This window comes from Pan troglodytes, chromosome 12 (genome assembly GCF_028858775.2).
Source record: "Pan troglodytes isolate AG18354 chromosome 12, NHGRI_mPanTro3-v2.0_pri, whole genome shotgun sequence".
Lineage (NCBI taxonomy): Eukaryota > Metazoa > Chordata > Mammalia > Primates > Hominidae > Pan > Pan troglodytes.
The window spans coordinates 54214357-54237613 of NC_072410.2; the positions used below are offsets into that span (position 1 = coordinate 54214357).

At 30.1% G+C, this 23257-nt stretch overlaps 1 protein-coding gene across 7 annotated transcripts in view; it reads right to left on the reverse strand.

Annotated features, from left to right (window-relative positions):
* Positions 1–23257, reverse strand: part of APLF (aprataxin and PNKP like factor) — a 111460-nt gene that overhangs the window by 50837 nt on the left and 37366 nt on the right. For all 7 annotated transcript variants that reach the window (XR_010149109.1, XM_016948662.4, XM_063789028.1 and 4 more), the window contains exons 4-6: positions 14945–15092; positions 14492–14624; positions 513–694 (exon numbers count right to left, since the gene is read on the reverse strand). Coding sequence is in view for 6 of the 7 variants with exons in the window: in XM_016948662.4 (XP_016804151.1) it covers positions 513–694; positions 14492–14624; positions 14945–15092 (463 nt within the window). In the remaining variant the exon portion in view is untranslated. The remainder of the gene's footprint in view (positions 1–512; positions 695–14491; positions 14625–14944; positions 15093–23257) is intronic.

Below are 23257 nucleotides of genomic sequence, written 5' to 3' on the forward strand. Positions count from 1 at the left end.
CGAGATCGCACCACTGCACTCCAGCCTGGTGACACAGCAAGACTCCGTCCTGAAACGATGTTGTATTTGAGAGCAGGATGGTCTTTTGGGACAGGAGGAACAAGAGGTTCTGGTTGCCACTCTTCAATCAGTTCTTCTTTTTCCTTGACTGTAAGATCAGATCGTTCTTGTAATTTGTAAGTCTTAGAGAAAAGAAGTCTGATTATCCAGAGTATCAGAATCCCTTCCAAAATAAGATGGTAAGCAGGAGCCTCGTAAAGCACCTGTACCATCTCCACCAGAACCCACTGCTCCGTGGCGGTCGCCATAGTTAGCCGCTTCCTAAAATTTCTAACTTTTCAACAAATACTATATTAAAGATTAGTTTCAGTAAGTCTGAAAAAATTGGGCTAGTTTTGTCTTCATAAACTCAACAATAAAAGGCAGTTTTGATTTCTCTTTATATAGCATATGATTAATTTCTATCTAAAACACCTAACAAAACAATCAAATAATGAATTTTTAAAAATCACCTTGGATGAAATGGTAGACTCTTCCTGATCAGTATTTTTGCACTTTTCTCCTGTGTCTTGTTCTGCTGATGTATTTTCTGAACTTCCTGATGAAATTAATTGCCTTCTTCCTTGCTGGGTTGTGTTTAGCTGGGTTTTATCTTCGCAGATTTCTTCTTTTCTACTTCCCTGGATTACATTACCTAAACACATAAAGAAAAAGAAGAAAATTATCTTCTGTATCTTCAAATGTCAATAACCCATATCAAAAAAAGAAAAAAGAAAAAGGATTCGAGACCAGCCTGGCCAACATGGTGAAACCCGGTCTCTACTGAAAATACAAAAGATAGGCAGGTGTGGAGGTGTGCACCTGCAGTCCCAGCTACTTAGGAAGCAGAGGCATAAGAATCACTTGAACCCAGGAGGTGGAGGTTGCAGTGAGCCGAGATCACACCACTGCACTCCAGTCTGGGTGACAGAGCGAGCCTCTGTCTTAAAAAAAAAAAAAAAAGAAAAGAAAGAAAGAAAATAAAAAGGATAAAAGGGCAAGTAAGATTAAAGGTCCATTTATAGTAATGCTAACTTGGAAACACTTATGTGCAAATCTCAGAAAGCATTAAGCAGCAAAATGGCCAAGAGCTCCAGCCCTGCATTCTACCAGGCTGAGATGCCAATGGAGGCTCCATCCCTTAACTATTTCATCGCACCTTTCTGAACTTTGGTTTCATCATCTGGATAATGGGAATTATAATTCATGGAATTATTAGGAAAAGTAAATGAAGTAAGATATGTAAACTATCTAGCAGAGTACCTGATACATGTTATTTTTTTAATTGTAGAATTGAATTTCTCTAACAGAAAATCTGACTTATAGCTATCCAATGAACTTTACATATACTACTTATTAAACCCTAACATCCACAGTGAGGAATTAAACTTAAGCTAATTTTTTTATTTTATTTTTTTAATGAGACAGAGTCTTGCTCTGTCACCCAGGCTGGAGTGCAGTGGCATGATCTCGGCTCACTGCAACCTTTGCTTCCCTGGTTCAAGCAGTTCTCCTGCCTCAGCCTCCCAAGTAGCTGAGATTACAGGTGTGCACTGTTCCATACCTGGTTAAATTTTGTATTTTTAGTAGAGACAGGGTTTCACCATGTTGGCAAGGCTGGTCTCGAACTCCTCACCTCAGGTGATCCGCCTGTCTCAGCCTCCCAAAGTGGTGGGATTACAGGCAAACCCAAAATAACCCAAACAGGAGAGTGACTTCTACAGACTTTGCTGATAAAGTAAATAAATCTCAATAACAATGGACATTGTATCCCATAAAATACCCAAAGTTTAATGCAGTTGGCAAACCTAAGACACTATCATATTTTGTTAACAAATTCATAATTGTCCATGGCAAATTGTCCTTCTCCTCTACTCGAGAGTGATGTCTTCATGAAGGCAGAAACTTTACATGCCTTGTTCATTGTTCCTCCCTTGTCTCCAGTACCTTCAACTGTGCCTAGCACAAAACTGATGCTCAATAAATATTTCTGACTAAATGAAGTTTGAACATAAACAATTTGTCCAAAGATTCCCTTAAGAGCCAGGATATAGGTATATAAAGCAATCTGTAGTCATTATTCCATGTTCTAAAGCAGGGATTAGCAAACTTTTTCTGTAAAAAGCCAGAGAGTAAACAGATTAAACTCTGTGGGCCATACAGTGTCTGTCACTACTACTCAACTCTGCCTTTGTAACATGAAAGCAGTCACAGACAATGCATATATGGCTGACCATGGCCATGTTCCAATAAAACTTTCTTTACAAAAACAGGCAGTGGGCCTAATTTGGCCCATAGGCTGTAGTTTGCTTAGTCCAGTTCTAAAGGACATTCAAGTAGACTGAAATAACATTCCCTCATTAAGTTCAGGAAAGAAATGCCAATGGAATACTGTCCATATTATCAAACTTAGGCATAAACTATTCTAATAACTAAATTTTAACTAAATTATTTAAATATTCATCATGAATCTAAATTAGAAAATAGTTCATATCATTTTTGGAAACTGTCATAAACAGGACTTAATAGGACTGAGTAGCTTGGTACAACAAATGACCAAATGCTGTAACAGTTATGAATTAAACCAAGTGACATACTGAACTAGTGGTATTGCTGATTATGCTAAGAACTATAGTAAATTAAACAAGACACAGCTTCTACACAAATGGTAGTTTAAATATTCCAAGTGTCACACATGTACCCAAAATTCTAAAATTAAAAAATATATATATTTAAAATACTCAGTTTTTCAAAACTCCAAATTCTTTACTATCAACCACCTCTAGGGACTAGAGCTAATTTTTTCTTTCTGCATGAGAAGCCATTTTGATATTATTAAAATGCTCTTCACAAAGAGTATATAAAAAATGAATAGCTTAAAATGGCTGACAACAGTCTTTATATCTGGTATGGCAAATATTCTTCTGAAATCCAAAATAGGTTTGACCATTTTTATTTAAAGTTAAATGATAGAAATATAAAAGAAATTAACTATTAATACAAAACAGCTTGATTTTAACTATTACCAATGGCACTTATATGAGCTGTTATACTAATACTACATAAACGATAGCTCAATTATATATATATGTATCATTAAAAATACATCCATCCAATCTTACCTTCTAGAGGAACTACTCTCAAACAGCTATATTAACTATTGCATGCATATATTTCTCAATTTTTCCTATGTTTAAGCAAATATATCTACAAATACATATGCATAAACATATACAGGACTAAAAGTACAAATATTATTTCTGTGGTTTAAATACCTAGGATTGCAATTTCTGGATCAAAGTGTATTGTATATTTAAAAATTTAAAAGACACTACAAGTGACTTTGAAAGGCTATACTAATTTATACCTCCACAAGTAATGTTCGATAATACTCCTTTCTGCCAACAGTGGATATTATCAATTGCTTAAATGTTGATAAGTTAATGAACAAAAAATGGTAACTAGTTATTTTCAATTTACATTTTCCTACCTGATAGTAAAGTCATAATATTTACTATGTGTATTTATTATTCTGTAGTATGTCACACATAATGCCCAAAATTTCTACTGAGTTTTATCTTTTTTGTTACTAAGTAGACAATTTTTTAAAAACCTTCTTTTATAAGTGTGGTAGATAATATATCTCAGTATATTGTTTGGCAGGCTATTATTTGCCTCTGACTTTATTTACAGTGTCTTTGCATAGAAGTATTTTTCCTTTTTATTTAGGTAAATCTACCAGTTTTTCCCTTAGGATTCCAGGTTCCCTATCATCTTAAGAAAGTGTACAGGCATAATCAAAATATTTTTCCCATACTTTCTTCAAATGCCTTGTTTTAATTTTTGTATTGACTATTAATTCAATAGAAATTTGTTTCTGAATATGGTATAAAGTAGTACTTTAACATTTTCTTCAAAATGGAAAGCCAATTTTCTCAACATCATTTATTGAATAATATATCCTTTCTCCATCAGTTTGAACTGATATGTGTTTATAAATTAAACGTATTTTTCTTATCTGTTTCTGGGTGTTTCATTCTTCTTTTTTTTCCTGGTCTAACTTACCTATTCCTCTGCCAGAATTATCAACTACTAAAAGCAGGCATTAGGCCCAGATCAGGAGAGTTCCATGAAGAAACATAATTTTTCAATTATTCAAATCGTCCCTGACCATATGTGGAAATAATTCAGTGCTCTAACATTAAAATCTCACATAGAAGGCATACATAAAGAAAAATACAGACTAACCATAATACAGATAAGAGATGTCCTAAACCAAATATTAGCAAATTTAATCTAACAGAGTATAAAAATAAAAAGGTATCATAAGATTGAACTTATTCCAGGAACACAAGCATAGTATATTACATTAGGATATCTACCAATATCATTACTTACATTAACACATGAAAATGCAAAACTATTTCTATACCAAAACATTTTTAAATAATTCAAGTTATTCCTGAAAAAATAGTAAAAATAAAATGAACCATACTAAACATGATATGACTATTTATCAGAATCTAATACCAACCTTAAAATACTAAAATATTAAGAGAATTTCTATTAAAATCAGGAATAAGAACAGACCAATTTTAACCATTTTTATGTAAAGTTTATAGGGTTCAGCTAATAAGACAAGAAAAGAAAGCAGTAGATAGATCAGAAGAGCCAAAATTATCCTAATTCTATAGATAACATGATTCTACAGCTAGAAAATATAAGGTTCAAAAACTACTAAAATTAAATAACTTGGCAAAGTTGCTGGGAACAAAGTAAACAGAATAACTAGCACTTTACATAAATGTAAGTACATTTTGAACTGTAGTCCAATTAAAATAATGTATAAATGCTCAATATTTATAATCTGCATCAAATTGCCATGGTGAAAATATTCACAGTACAAAATTAAATGCAAACCAAACAGTATGGGGACTAGTTCAATCTTCATCAGCATGTGCCACTTTTTACAACTTCACGTTGGTAGCTTAGAAGATGCAGGAAGAAGAGCTCTATAGAATAGCATGATATCAGTGAAAATATAAAAGCTCCTTTTTCAATCTACCAGGAGTATCCTAACCTAAGAGTTATGATTAGTCTTGTGGCCTGGAAGGCTGAAAGAACAGAGATAACTGGAGATCAAGAAAGAGGAGACTCTGAAAGCCTTTGCCTAAATATATTTACTTCTCCATCACTAATGGACATTTAAAAAAATTTAGCCCAGGCCTAAGAAACTCATGACAACATCCAAGAACTAGTACCTGAGACATAAAAAATAAAATAAATTAGAACTATATTGGCTGTCCACTTTCAACACTTCTATTCATCATAGCACTGGAAGTCCTAGCCAGAGTAATCAGACAAGAGAAAAAATAAAGGGCATCCACATCAGTAAAGAGTCAATGAGTCAAACTGTCACCATTTGCCAACGATATAATCATATACCTAGAAAACCCAAGAGATGCATCCAAACAACTCCTAGAACTGATAAATGAACTGAGCAAAGTTTCAGGATACAAAACCAGTGTACACAAATCTGTAGTACTGCTATACACCAACAGTTACCAAGCTGAGAATCAAATCAAGAACTCAACCCTTTACAATAGCTGCAAAAAAACAAACAAACAAAAGAAAAACAAAAAACGAAACAGGAATATACCTAACCAAGGAGGTAAAAGACCTCTACAAGGAAAACTACAAAACACTGCTGAAAGAAATCATAGATGACACAAACAAATGGGAACATATCACATGCTTATGGATCGGTAGAATCAACATTGTGAAAATGAACATACTGCCAAAAGTAATCTACAAATTCAATGAAATTCTCATCAAAATACCACCATCATTCTTCACAGGACTAGAAAAAACAATCCCAAAATTCATATGAAACCAAAAGACAGCCCAAAACAAGTCTAGCCAAAGCAATACTAAGCAAAAGAAACAAATCCGGAGGCATCACATTACCCGACTTCAAACTGTACTACAAGGCTACAGCCAGCAAAATAGCATGGTACTGGTATAAAAACAGGCACATAGACCAATGGAACAGAATAGAGAACCCAGAAATAAAGCCAAATACTTACAGCCAACTGAGCTTTGACACAGCAAACAGAAATATAAAGTAGGGAAAGGACACCCTATTCAACAAATGGTGCTGGGATAATTTGCAAGCCACATGTAAAAGAATGAAACTGGATCCTCATCTCTCACCTTATACAAAAATCAACTCAGTATGGATTAAAGACTTAAATCTAAGACCTGAAACCATAAAAATTCTAGAAGATAACATCAGAAAAACCCTTCTAGAAATTGGCTTAGGAAAAGACTTCATGACCAAGAACCCAAAAGCAAATGCAATAAAAACAAAGATAAATAGATGGGACTTAATTAAACTAAAAAGCTTCTGCACGCAAAAGAAATAATCAGCAGAGTAAACAGACAACTCACAGAGTGGGAGAAAATCTTCGCAAACTATGCATCTGACAAAGGACTAATATCCAGAATCTACAAGAAAAAACAAATCAGCAAGAAAAAAGCAAATAATCCCGTCAAAAAGTGGGCTAAGGACATGAATAAACAATTCTCACAAGAAGATATACAAATGGACAACAAACATATGAAAAAATGATCAACATCACTAATTATTAGGGAAATGTAAATCAAAACCACAGTGCCTTATCACCTTACTCTTGCAAGAATGGCCATAATTTAAAAATCAAAAACATAATAGATGTTGGTGTGGATGTGGTGAAAAGGGAACACTTTTACACTGCTGGTGGGAATGTAAAATAGAACAACCACTACAGAAAACAGTGTGGAGATTCCTTAAACAACTAAAAGTAGATCTACCATTTGATCTAGCAACCCACTACTGGCTGACTACCCAGAAGAAAAGAAGTCATTACATGAAAAAGACACCTACACATACATGTTTACAGCAGCACAATTCGCAATTGCAAAAACATGGAACCAGCCCAAATGCCCATCAGTCAATGAGTGGATAAAGAAACTGATATATATATAAATATATATATATATTTATACATATTACTTCATGTGTAATTTTTTTTTGTCAATCACATCTCTGTATGTGTTGATCCTCAATTTGCAGGAAGGAAATGGGGAATCGTAGCGGGGGGGGGGGGGGCAGACACTTTCCCTCAGTAGAATAATTTCTCTGATAAAAGAAAGACTTAACTTGACCAAAAATTGAACCAATGTGAACTGGTCCCTGCAAACAACTCCTTTTCTTTCAGAATTGTTTTGTACTGCAACTGCTTCTTTGCTACTGCTTATAATAGTTCAACATGTATTTCATTTCAAATACATTTTCTTTCACTTGGTAGATGTACCACTTAAAATATGAATCATGCTTTTGGGCACTTCACTTTGAAAATACAAATGAGAGTAATTTGACATTTTACACATATATAATATACATATAATATAATATGTATAAACGATATATATTATATATAATATATTATATAATAAATATATATAATGTATATTTATATATTATAAATAATATACATTTATATATACAGTCACATTGGTCCAAATTTTGGTCAAGTCTTTATATACAAATAAAATGTCAAATTATATATCTTATGTTTTATATATTATATATTATATTATTATATATTAATAATATATATTATGTATTAATATGTTATTATATGTTAATAATTTATCATTATATATTATAAACATATTATTATATGTTATTAATAATATTATATAATATATTAATATTAATGATATATTATTTTATTACATATTAATGATATAATATTAGTATTTTATTACATATTAATGACATATTAATATTTTATTACATATTAATGATATATTATTATATATTCATGATAGATTAATGAAATATTCTTATATATTCATGATATATTAATGATATATTATATATTCGTGATATATTAATGAAATATTATTATATATTCATGATATATTAATGATATATTATATATTCGTGATATATTAATGATATATTATTATATATTCGTGATATATTAATGATATATTATTATATATTCGTGATATATTAATGATATATTATTATATATTTGTGATATATTAATGATATATTATATATTCGTGATATATTATTATATTCATGATATATTATATATTCATATCATATTATTGATATATATTCATGATATATTGATATAGTATTATATATTAATATATAATATTATAATAATATATTAATAATATTATTATATATGATTAATGTTATTATATATTAATATATGATATATAATATTATATATTATATATTCTGATATAATATATAATACAATATTATATAATATATAATATATATTACAATATTATATAATATATAATATATATTATATATACTTACATAATATATAATAAATTATTATATAACAAATGTTATATATCATAAATTATTACATAATATAATACACTGTTATATAACATATAATAATCTACTGTTATATAATATATAATATACTGTCATATAATATATAATATACTGTTATACATTAATATAATATACTGTTATACTTTAATATAATATATTGTTATACATTAATATATTGTTATATACTGAAAATATAACATACTCTTATATACTGAAAATATAACATACTCTTATATACTGAAAATATAACATACTCTTATATACTGAAAATATAACATACTGCTATATACTGAAAATATAACATACTGTTATATACTGAAAATATAACATACTGTTATATATTGATAATATAACATACTGTTATATATTGATAATAATTATTTATAATATATTATTTATTATTCAATAATATATAATATATTAATCATATATTATTATATATTGATAATATATATTAATAATATATTAATATTATGTCTAAATGGTATATTATTATATATTAACGATATATTATTATATATTAATAATATATGTTGATAATATATTATATATTAATATTATATATTAATATATGATATAGTATTATATATTTTTATATATTAATGATATATTATATACTAATGATATATTATATTAATGATATATTACTGTTATATATTATTATATATTAGTGATATATTACTGTTATATATTAACACATATTCGTGATATATTACTGCTATATATTAACACATATTAGTGATATATTACTGTTATATATTAACATTATATTAGTGATATATTACTGTTATACATTATCATTAGATATTAGTGATATATTACTGTTATATATTAACATATATTAGTGATATTGTTACATGTTAATAACATATATTAGTGATATATTATTGTTACATGTTAACATATTAGTGATATATTGTTACATGTTAATTACATATATTAGCGATATATTGTTATGTTATCAACATATATCGATATGTTAATAACATGTTAACATATCGATGTATGTTAATAACATATCGATATGTTAATAACATATATCGATATATTAATATATTATATAGTAACATATATTGATATATTAATATATAGTAATAACACATAATGATATATTAATATATACTAACATATTGATATATTAATATATAGTAATAACATATATAGATATAATATATAGTAATAACATATATAGACATATTAGTATATAGTAATAACATATTAATATATGAATATACTACACAGTAATAACATATATTTATATATGAATATATTATACAGTAATGACATATATTAATATATAGTAATGACACATATTAATATATTATATAGTAATGACATATATTAATATATTATATAGTAATGACATTAATATATTAATGTATTATATATCAATAACGTATATTAATGTTATATATCAATAACATTATTATATATTAACATATTATATATCAATAACATATGTTATATATCAATAACATATTGTATATTAGTATATTATATATTAATAACATATTATATATTAATGACATGTTATTATATATTAATAACATATTATTATATATTATATATTAACATATATTATTATATATTAGATATTAACATATATTATATTATTATATATTATATGATTATATATTATATATTATATGATCATATATTATATAATATATATTATATGATCATATATTATATATAATATATATTATATGATCATATATTATATATAATATATATTATATGATCATATATTATATATAATATATAATATATGATCATATAATATATATAATCATATATTATGACATATTATATATAATATATATTATATGATTATACATTACATATAATATATATTATATGATATATTATATTATATGATATATAAGATATATTATATTATTATATGATATATAAGATATATTATATTATTATATGATATATAAGATATATTATATATTATATGATATGTAATTTATATTATATATTATATGATATGTAATTTATATTATATTATATATTATATGATATGTAATATATATTTTATTATATATTATGACATGTAATATATAATATATTATATATCATATATATTATATTATTATATATTATATCATATATATTATATTGTATATGATATATATTATATTAGTATATATTATATTGTATATGATATATATTATATTAGTATATATTATATTGTATATGATATATATTATATTAGCATATATTATATTGTATATGATATATATTATATTAGTATATATTATATTGTATATGATATATATTATATTAGTATATATTATATTGTATATGATATATATTATATCAGTATACATAATATATATTATATTAGTATATATTATATTATATATGATATACATCATATTATTATATATTATATTACATATTATATATTATATTATTATATTACATATAATATATAATTATATTATGATATATTATATTACATATAATATGTATTATATAATTATATATTATATTACATATCATATATATTATATTATTATATATTATATTACATATCATATATTATATTATATATTATATTATATATCATATATTATGATATATTACATATAATATATATTACATTATATATTATATATAATTTTATATATGATATATAATATATCATATATTATATTATTATATATAATTTCATATATTATATTATTATATATAATTTTATATATGATATATATTATATATCATATACATTATATTATATATAATTTTATATATGATATATATTATATATCATATATTATATTATTATATATTATATATAATTTTATATATGATATATATTATATATTATTATATTATATATAACATTATATATAATTATATATATTATATATATAAAATGTCATGTCTCCAGATTTGTTCTCTCTCTATATATACAAATACACCATGGAATACTACTCAGCTATAAAATGGAATGAAATAATGGCACTTGCAGCAACTTGGATGGTATTGGAGACCATTATTCTAAGTAAAGTTACTCAGGAATGAAAAACCAAACATTGTATCTTCTCATTTACAAGTGGGAGCTAAGGTATAAGGATGCAAAGGCATGAGAATGATGCCACAGACTTTGAGGGCTTGGGAGGAAGGGTCGGGGAGTGAGGGATAAAAGATTACACACTGGGTACAGTGTACACTGCTCCAGTAATGGGTGCACCAAAATCTCAGAAATCATCAGTAAAGAACTTATCCATGTAACCAAACACCACCTGTTTCACAAAAACCTGTTGGAATAAAAAATATATATATAATAATGATGATAATAATAAAAAACTGTATTGGCTGAAAAATGAAAAAGGCTGACAACAGCAAAAATTCCCCTACATATAAAGGATTAAAGAGTTAAACTGAGAGATGATCCAGGAGAGATCGCAAGGGCAGATCAAAAAAGGCAAACAAAAACCAAACATATAAAGAGTAAATTTAGGCAGCTATACAGTGATATGCCTTAGTACATGGGCTTTAAAGTTAGTCAGAGCTAGGTCTCAGTTACAGTTCTGGCATTTATTATATGATCTTGGATAAGTCAAATAACATGAATTAATGTTATTTGTCCTGTTCCTAAGGATTCCAAAGGTTCCAAAATATCAAGTTAGTTTCAGATAATCTACATAAAGACCAATAACCACAGTTATGGTCCTAAAGCTGCAAAAGACATATGAAAGTTACTCATGTCTGAATAAACCAAAATGCATCCTGCGAATTAATTTTTTAAAATCTCTCATATTGGCCTATTGATCCCCACCATTTATTACTTAAACAAACAAAACAATTTTTAAAAAAATAACAGCACCACAGAATAAGTCTAATTGTTTTAACTTTTAATTAGCAGGATTCAGGTACTAAACTATTTTAAAGTACTAAACTGTCTTTAAAGGAATTAAGTAACCTAATCTTGTTCTTATAAAGTACTTCTCCCACGGTCTTAGTTTATAAAAAGATTACCTGAATCCAAAGACTCTTCTATCTTATTTTGAAGCTTTAGCATTTTAAGTACATTGTACACATGCGATATTCCAGACCAATGTCAAATTACTCTCATTCGTATTTTCAAAAAGAAGTGCCCAAAAACGTGCTTCATATTTTATGTGGGACATCTACCAAGGGAAAGAAAACGTATTTGAAATGAAATACATGTTGAACTATTATTATAAGCAGTAGCCCAGAAGCAGTTGCAGTACAAAACAATTCTGAAAGAAAAGGAGTTGTTTGCAGGGACCAGCTCACATTGGTCCAATTTTTGGTCAAGTTAAGTCTTTCTTTTATCAGAGAAATTATTCTACTGAGGGAAAGTGTCTGCCCTCCCCACTACGATTCCCCATTTCCTTCCTACAAATTGAGGATCAACACATACACAGATGTTACTCCATATATATATATATCACATGAAGTAACTGTGGGGGTGGGAAGAACTGAAAACAACTGTAGTAGAATAACTTACTGCAAAATTCTTAGGTTTAGATTGGAAAATTCTCCAGATTAAACCACATGCCCCTTAACACATAAAGTATAGTGCACATTTCCCATGAGAACACTTTGATCCTAGTATAATCCAAACTACCACTAAATAAGATATACTCTATACATAATATATGTGATCCAAAACTTTAGAAGACTTCTATGACCACTGTGCAGAATACACAAAGCACTGAGTAGTAATTTTCCAACTAAAATGTGTATTCATTTGTGCTGTTAATTTTTAAAAAACAATGTTCAAGGTAAAATGGCAAAATAGCATAACTAAAGTAATTACTGCCAATAAAATCATTGTAAATTCAGGAAAAAATATTTTTTAAACTATCTGTAGGCACTGGAGATTGACCAAAGAGGCAGAGTTGGAGAAGTGTCAAGGTTGAAAATTAACTATAACCTATAAAGTTTGTGAACTTGTGACTTTTTTCCTGAAGGCCTTCTCCAAGTCACACGTGGCAGAAAGCTGCAACCTTACTGGTTTAAATGGTCAGAGCAGAGAGTTTGAGGCTAGGAGAACAGGCAGAGGTGAGTGATAAAATCCTGGAGGGAAGGCAGCCACAGAAGGGGCAAGAGCAAAAACCTACATAAAAACTTGACCCAAATTCTTGGCTGACTCCTAAACTACATTTGTATGGGGCCCAAGGACCCAGAGAAAAACGCAGCAGCTGGAAAGTGAAAGAACTACCTAGAGACTGCAGCTGCCATACATAACAGGGGAAACAGGGTAGGCTCTGAATCCAGCCAAATTAATTGCTATCAGAACAAAAATACTTCTTCAGAGGAACATAACAAAATCAAGAGCCTCTACAATGTATCATCCATAATATCCAATATCAATAGAAAATCACTAGGCACAGAATACACAGGAAAATGTGACCCCATAAAAGAAAACAAGCAGTCAATAAAAACTAAGTCTGAAATGGCAAAGTTGTATGTAGATGCAGACTTTAACGCAGCTATTATAAATATGATCAAAGACTTATAGAAAAATACACCAAATGATTGAATAAATGGGGAATCTCATCGGAGAAACATAAACTTACAAAAAAGAACCAAAGAGGAATTCCAGAACTGAAAAGTACAATAACTAAAATGAATAATTCACTAGATAGACTTAACAGCAAATTAGAGATGGCAGAAAAAAGAATCAGTAAACTTGAAAGTATATCAATTCGTCTGGCATTTTTAAAAATCAAATTAAACACTCTTATTGTGCTGGCCTTTTATCCTAGACATAGCACCAAGAGGTTTGTTTGGAAGTCTTTATTAATATAATTCTAGCACATAATAGCACTTGTTAAATGAAAAAAAATTAGGGTGGTATTTGATAAATGGCATAAAGTAATAGCCTATGTTTTAGACTTCATGTTCACAACTAAAAAAACTAGGCTAAGCTATACACTTACACAACCTCTACTCTATCTCTATAGAACTAGTTTATAGTTTTTCTTCAGAAAAGCTTTCAAATTCTGTTTAATGTTTTCTTTAAAGTCAGCATTAGTAGAAACAAAAACCTACCTCCACTGATTGCTGGTACTGAAAGGTTTTGATCACTTAAATGTTCTGCTAACATCCAAGCTGGAAGGATTCTTTTCCTCTCGGCAAGGATTGGCTGCTGCTTACTGCAGTCTCTATTTTCACCTAGGAAAGACTAAAAAGACACCTATAAATTACTAAAAATAATCACACATCTTGAATGAATTTGCAAAATATTTACTTTGGAGAATACTACCATTAAAATACCCATATGCAACTGTAGACTGAGTTCATAAAATTTCTTGAACAAAGAAATTATTTCTATTAGTTTAACTGTTGGATTACTGCCATATTCTCTAGAGCTTAACTTAAAATCAGCAAAAGTAGATAAATGCTGGCAATATTGTCATAATAGGCCTAATTTCAGTTGTCTTTTCTGCCTTCATAATAACTTGAAGAACATGTTATAAATGGATGAGATATCAAATTTCTCACCACACTATTTGTGGGAGTCATCTGGGTCTTGGCTATTTCTGTGCTTCCTTCCAGTTGTGAGGCACCAGTAGTCTCATGAGGTAAATTAATCACGGGGGATTTTGGTGTTTCATTCAATATATTATCTTCATCAAGCACTTGACTGTTTCTATAAGATAAAATAGAAACTGGTCTTTAATTTTAAATTTAACACACTTCTGTGCCTTAGAACTACATCTAAGTTATGTCCCTTTACTCAGACTTAGCAAAAACAAAAAAAGCAGATTATAGTATACTAGAATAAAATATATAGACTAGAATATGTTCTTTATTTCCTACCTGCTGTATTGCCATAAAATACATCAATCTTTCCAAATCATGGGCCTAGAAACCACAATTATTTTTGAGATGTGTGGCAGCCATTTCTTTCAAGGCTTAAGAGCTCTTTATTTAATATTTGTCCAGATGGTCCACAAAAATTAAGATCACCACCCAGCCTCTAGAGAGATAATGTAAACTGCAAGGGCATCAGCTAAGCTAGTTAGACGTTTGGAGAAAAAAATAAATAAAATCCTGAGTTTAAGTTGACACATAACTGCTACTGAAGTTCAGGGAAGTATTAAAGAGCTACTTATGAAATATCCCCAAACTTGTAGTATAGCTGCAAGCTAAATGTTCTGGAACAGGAACATCCATGGTCACATGTGGGACATGCCAGCAGAACCAATTACCTCATACTCCTGCAATATGCAGTAAGGTCATCCAAAGTTGTTGGGTTATTAATACTTATGTATGCATAGACATGATCCAACGAATTTGTCTTTTCGAAAATTTGAAACTATAGATGAAATACTACTCAGAAATAACAAGGAAAGAACTACTGATGTGTGCAAGAATATAGATGAATCCCAAAGGCATTTTGCTAAGTGAAAGAAGCCAGACACAAAAGGTATATTGTATTACTCCATTTATATGACATCCTGAAAGGTAAAGTTACAGGGACAGAAATCATATTAATGGTTGCCAGGGATTGGGGGTGGAGTGAAGGGACTGCAAAGAGCCAGGAGAGAACATTTGGGGAAATGGAAATGTTCTATATCTCACTCTAGTAGTATTTTAAATGACTATATTATCATTTTTAGTGCATTGAATTGCACATTTAAAAGGGATGAACTCTACTGTGTGTAAATTGTCCTCATTAAACATGAATTTTTAAAAACTAAAGATATAAGATTTTAGAAGTGTGTCTAGCTGAGAAAAGTCTAATTAACCGCTTGTTTTATTTGTTCATTTTAGTATTTCTTATACAGGGAATAATCTCCTTCAAAGGCAGCCTTCAATGTCAATGGCAAGAATCAGCCAAAAGAGAAAATTTACTTAGAGTAAATTACTATGCAGCATCACATTTTTTGTTCATTCAATCAATATTTTTAAAACTTCTACTGTGTGTCAAACACTGTGCCAGGTGCTGGAGACATATCTTGGAAATGTCTGATTGTCCTAGCTATGAAAGTTCACTCCACTACAATACCCAGACCTGTTTTACTCATAGGTTACAGGTGTACTTCCAAATTATAATTTTTTTCAAGTTTTCTTAATATTTAACATGAAAAATATTAAGAAACATTCAAGAGTAGTTTGATGATTTTTCACAATTTATAGTATTAGGAATTAAGTAACATCATCAATTCCATTTCTAGTTTATTTTCTATTGTGGCATAAGTCTGAGATGAATTCATATACACTCTATAGTCCATATGTAATTTTTATTAATAGTTACCCACAATAAATGTAACAAAAAAAAATCTCAGAACAAAATTCTATTTAACATTTTATTCAAAAAGTACAAGTACAAATTATTCTACTACACATTTATTTAAATATAAAACACTGTCACTGTGATATATATTTTTATTTTATCTTCAAATACATCTATGAGTAATTAACTATCACAGGATTTATAAAGCATCATTACAGAATATTTTAAATAAAAAATTAAAACTTGGAAAGTTAAATGTAGTCTAGTAAAGGTAATTGAGTTATCCTTTTTTATAACTGCTTTATTGAAAAATAATCCATATAGTCATAAGATTCATCCTGTTAAAGTGTACTATCCAGTGGTTATTAGTATGTTAACAGAGTTGTGCAACTATCACCAATATCTAATTTTAGAACATATTCAACACCTCAAAAGGAAATTCCATATGCATTAGCAATCTCTTCCTATTGCCTCTTCCTCCTGCTCCTGGCAACCATTAATCTACCTTCTGTCTCCATAGATCACATTTTCTACATATTTCATATGAATGAAATACAGTATGTGGTCTTTCGTGTCTAGCTTTTTTACTTAGCATAATGTTTCAAGATTCACCTGTGTTGTAGCATATGTAAATATTTCATTCCTCTTTATGGCCAAATAATATTCTACTGTATGACTATACAATACTTGTTTATCTATTCAACAGTTGCTGGACAGCTGAGTTATTTCCACTTTTTGGCTATTATGAATAATGCTACTGTGAACATCTATGTACAAGTTTTCATGTGGACATAGGTTTTCAATTCTTTGGGGTATATACATAGGAGTGGAAATGCTGAGCCACACAGTAATTCCATGTTTAAACTTTTGAGGAACTGCCAGAATATGTTCCAAAGAGGCTATACCATTTTATAATCCCACCACAATGTATAATAGTTCAGTTTCTTCACAACCTCACCAACACTTGTTATTATATTTTTGATTATAGCTTTCCTAGTAGATGTAAAGTGGTATCTCATTGCGGTTTTAATTTGCATTTCCCTGTGACTAGTGATGTTGAACATTTTTTCATGTTCTACTGACCACCTGTACACCTTCTTTGGAAAAATGTCTATTCAAATCAGTTATGCATTTTAAAATTGGGTTGTTTGCCTTTGCATTGTTGAGAATTCTTTAGATATTCTGAATATAAGTCTGTTATATGTGATTTACAAATATTTTCTCATTCTGTGGTTGTCTTTTCACTTTCTTTTTTTGTATTTTATTTTTATTTTTTTTTTATTATACTTTAAGTTCTAGGGTACAGGTGCGCAACATGCAGGTTTGTTACATATGTATACATGTGCCATGTTGGTGTGCTGCACCCATTAACTCGTCATTTACATTAGGTGTATCTCCTAATGCTATCCCTCCCTCCTCCCCCCACTCCACAACAGGCCCCGGTGTGTGATGTTCCCCTTCCTGTGTCCAAGTGTTCTCATTGTTCAATTCCCACCTATGAGTGAGAACATGTGGTGTTTGGTTTTTTGTCCTTGCGACAGTTTGCTGAGAATGATGGTTTCCAGCTTCATCCATGTCCCTACAAAGGACATGAACTCATCTTTTTTATGGCTGCATAGTATTCCATGGTGTATACGTGTCACATTTTCTTAACCCAGTCTATCATTGATGGACATTTGGGTTGGTTCCAAGTCTTTGCTATTGTGAATAGTGCTGCAATAAACATACATGTGCATGTGTGTTTATAGCAGCATGAGTTATATTCCTTTGGGTATATACCCAGTAATGGGATGGCTGGGTCAAATGGTATTTCTAGTTCTAGATCCCTGAGGAATCACCACACTGTCTTCCACAGTGGTTGAACTAGTTTACAGTCCCACCAACAGTGTAAAAGTGTTCCTATTTCTCCACACCCTCTCTAGCACCTGTTGTTTCCTGACTTTTTAATGATCGCCATTCTAACTGGTGTGAGATGGTATCTCATTGTGGTTTTGATTTGCATTTCTCTGATGGCCAGTGATGATGAGCATTTTTTCATGTGTCTGTTGGCTGCATAAATGTCTTCTTTTGAGAAGTGTCTGTTCATATCTTTCACCCACTTTTTGATGGGGTTGTTTTTTTCTTATAAATTTGATTGACTTCTTTGTAGATTCTGGATATTAGCCCTTTGTCAGATGAGCAGATTGCAAAAATTTTCTCCCATTATGTAGGTTGCCTGTTCACTCTGATGGTAGTTTCTTTTGCTGTGCAGAAGCTCTTTAGTTTAATGAGATCCCATTTGTCAATTTTGGCTTTTGTTACCATTGCTTTTGGTGTTTTAGACATGAAGTCCTTGCTTATGCCTATGTCCTGAATGGTAAAACCTAGGTTTTCTTCTAGGGTTTTTATGGTTTTAGGTCTAACATTTAAGTCTTTAATCCAGCTCGAATTAATTTTTGTATAAGGTATAAGGAAGGGATCCAGTTTCAGCTTTCTACATATGGCTAGCCAGTTTTCCCAGCACCATTTATTAAATAGGGAATCCTTTCCCCATTTCTTGTTTTTGTCAGGTTTGTCAAAGATCAGATGGTTGTAGATGTGTGGTGTTATTTCTGAGGGCTCTGTTCTGTTCCATTGGTCTATACCTCTGTTTTGGTACCAGTACCATGCTGTTTTGGTTACTGTAGGCTTGTAGTATAGTTTGAAGTCAGGTAGCGTGATGCCTCCAGCTTTGTTCTTTTTGCTTAGGATTGTCTTGGCAATGTGGGCTCTTTTTTGTTTCCATATGAACTTCAAAGTAGTTTTTTCCAATTCTGTGAAGAAAGTCATTGGTAGCTTGATGGGGATGGCACTAAATCTTTTCACTTTCTTAACTGTGTCCTTAGAAGCACAGAACTTTTAAGTGTAATGAAGTTCCATTTATCTACTTTTTCTTTGTTTGCTTGTGTTTCTGGTGTTATAAACATTGCCTAATGCAAGGTCACAAAGATTTACACCTGTTTTTTTCTAAGAGTTTTGTAGTTTTAGTGCTTATATTTAGACTTCTGATCCATTGTAAGTTAATTTTTATATGGTGTGCAGCAGGAGACTAACTTCATTCTTTTGCATGTGGATATTCAATTGTCCCAGCATCATTTGTTGAAAAGACCATTCTTTCCCCCATTTAATTGTCTTGACACCTTTGTCAAAAACTAACTGACCCTAAATGTAGGGGTTTACTTCTGGACCCTCAATTCTATTTCCTTGATCTATATGTCTTTCTTTACACCAGGACTGTCCTGATTACTGTAGATTCATAGTAGGTTTTGAAATCAAGAAGTGTGAACCTTCCAACTCTTTTCTTTTTTTCTAAGATTGTTTTGGCAATTAAGTTATTCTTAAGTCTTTCAAATATATTCCAAATTTTGTTTAAATATGTTATGTATTTTCATATCTTTAATATAAAATATGCTACTATTATGAATGAGCTGGATCTAAAACTACATTTTAAATAATTATAAATGAATTTGAAACTTGCATATTATCATACTATCATGACATTTTCATCACCATTTTATTGTTTCTTCAATATCAATGATTAAAATTAGTAGTTATTTATATGGAATCTACATATTTAGATTTTCAACAATTTGAAAAAAAAGTAATTCAGTATAACAAAGGATTTACTTTACTTTCCTCATAAGTGTCTGAAAATAAATAATCTCCCTAGAGTGAAAATGTCATACTTCCTCATCAGCAATGAAATTCAGCTATGAAAACAAAATGTTATACTTATCACATTATCACTCAGTTTAATATCCTCAGATATTTCATTAATGCATTCAAAAAACCAACACTTATTAAGCACCCACTATTGGGGAGGAAGAATTAATATTAGTGCTTCTAAGTGAAATGTGCTATAATTTAATTTACTAAAATATAAAACCAAGTATTCTTCTTCTTATTTGGTTTTCTCTTTGACTTCTCAAAAAAGCATGAGTTTTGGTACTGGCAGAATAATTTCATAGACACATATGTAGAGAAAAGAGTGAAAAATGAACAAACTAGAACTGACATCTATAGACTTAAATGTTCCTTCAAAGTAGGTAATGAGTAGGACTAATTATACAGAATCTAAATACTATATAAAAAACATTTTAATGTGAGTAAAAGGAAAACCTAAAGAAATGACAAGCTCTTCTATGGTTGGTTTGTGGTTCAGATCCCTTTCTTAAATTCAAACTGGCTAGAAGAAAAGAATTATGGCAAAGGAGTCCTAACAACTTCTACAAAGCATATAAGCTTTCTTCTATTCTTTTTTAATGTCTTAAATATTTCAACATGCAAAAATATATAGAGAATATATGTAGTCTATCTACATATCTATGAATATAAATACTTGTGTATCTACCACCCCGATAGAAACATTTTCTCATATTTGCTCCAGATTAATTACAAATACAATTCAAGCCCTCTCCATGCCCAGCCTCAATCTTGATCCTTCCCTCCCATTCCTTCTCCAAAAGTAAACATTAGCCTGAATTTGATGTTTATTATTCCTATGCACGTCTTTATACTTTCATTATTTGTATGTATGCATCCATTATTTTATAGAAATTATGTATGTTTTATATGTTTATAACCTTTTTGGGTTTTTTCCCTCAACATTATGGTGGGGAGATTTATCCATGTTTTAACCTGAGCTCTCTCTTAGTTCATTCTCCTTCATATAGTTATAGGACTACACCAAATTTATTTAGCCTTTCTGCAGGTGTTTTCACAATTCAAATGAGTGCTATAGTAAACATTCTCATACAGCAGAGGGTAGTTAGTAAGAGCATCAACTCTGGAAACAGCTGGCTTGAGTTTGGATCCCACCTCTGCCATGTATTAAGCTGTGACCTTGGGCAAGTCTTAAACCTTCTGTGTCCCAATTTCTTCATCTGTCATATAGGGATATTAACAATACCTAGTCCTCATAGAGATTATTATGGAGAATAAAAAGTTCATACATGTAAAGCTTGTACAACAGTAATCAGTGTTTTTATGTGGTTGACCCTGCAAAACAGCTAGTTCAAAAACAGGAAAACCCCAACGATATCAAGAAACGTCTAGAAGTGTATTTCAATGCTTCCTATCTAATACATAGTCCACTTCCCCTTGCTAGCAGACAGTGGACTCTCCCTCTCTGGAAATCAGGCAGCTGCCTCCCCCGGGTAGACATCTCTCATGATGATACTGGAATTCAAGATCTGCCCCCACCTCCCCTCATGGCTTCTAGTCTAATAACCAGGGTTAACTCATCATTACCTGACTACAGAAGTACTATCCTTGCTTCAATAGGAAACTAAATATTCACTAAGAAGCTAAAGGACCTAGCTAATGGCAGAAACCACAGGAATGTGCCTGTGATGGTGTGATATAGTAAGAAATACATATTTTGGTCTTCACTTCTGGTTCCTGGCTAGAGCTCTGAAACAGGTGAAAGGAGCGTCTTTTGTTATTCACAATATGCCCCTTTCAACCACACTTGAATGTATGTTAACGAGGTAACTTTTGGAAAGCCTCTAAAGATGAAGGGCTGGTTGTTAGGAAAACCAATCATGATTAGAGGGTAGGAACTCCCAGCCTCACCACCAGGGAGGGAAAAGGGGCTGGAGATTGACTTAATCACACTGGCCAATGATTTACTCAATCATGCCTTTGTAATGAAGCCTCCATAAAAACCCAAAAAGACAAAGTTCAGAGGACTTCCAGGTTGGTGAACAAGAACATGTCCATGTGCTGGGAGAGTGGTGTACCCCAACACTCCACTGGAACAGAAGCTCCTGTGCTGGGGATCCTTCCAGACCTCACCCTATGTATCTTCTCATCTGGCTGTTAATTTGTATCCTGTAATATAGCACTTGTAATAAATCCGTAATCTAGTAAGTAAACTGTTCCTGAGTTCTGTGAGCCCTTCTAGCAAATGACAGAACCCAAGGTTTAAATAGCCTGAGAAAAGTACAGTGCTGTGAAAGTGGGTTTATTTTCAGTTTCATCAATACGAAAAAATTCAAAATTCACTAATCCCATAACCTGATAAATTTAAAGTGTGACACTAGCCCTAAAGACACTGGTCTTTCACACTAAGGGAATAAGCTAATTTGAATCAATATAAATGAAATTTAAATAGACATATAATAGCTTAAATAAGTTATCAGGCAATGACCATATTGTGTTTCATAAGGATGCACATTTTCCTAATTTTTGAAAAAAGTATGTAATTCTATTATGAAAGTTATTGTAACAAAAAAATCAGTTCTTTACATGTCTCATTTCAACAGCTAGTTTAAATAGCACGCTTCATACATGTATGATAAGAGAAAAAGACATGTACTTTAAAGTAGTAAGCAATGGTTAACAAATTTCATTTAACTAAAAAGCAACTTCCTGACATTTTTTTCCACTTACATTTAAGCATTTTTAGATATAATTTATATATGAAATGCACATATCTGAAGTGTGAAATTTGATTAGTTTTGACAAATGCGTACACCCACATAATCTGCACCCTTAACAAGACACAGAATATGTCCATATTTGTTTAAAAGCTGAAACAAAGCCAAACAAAAAGC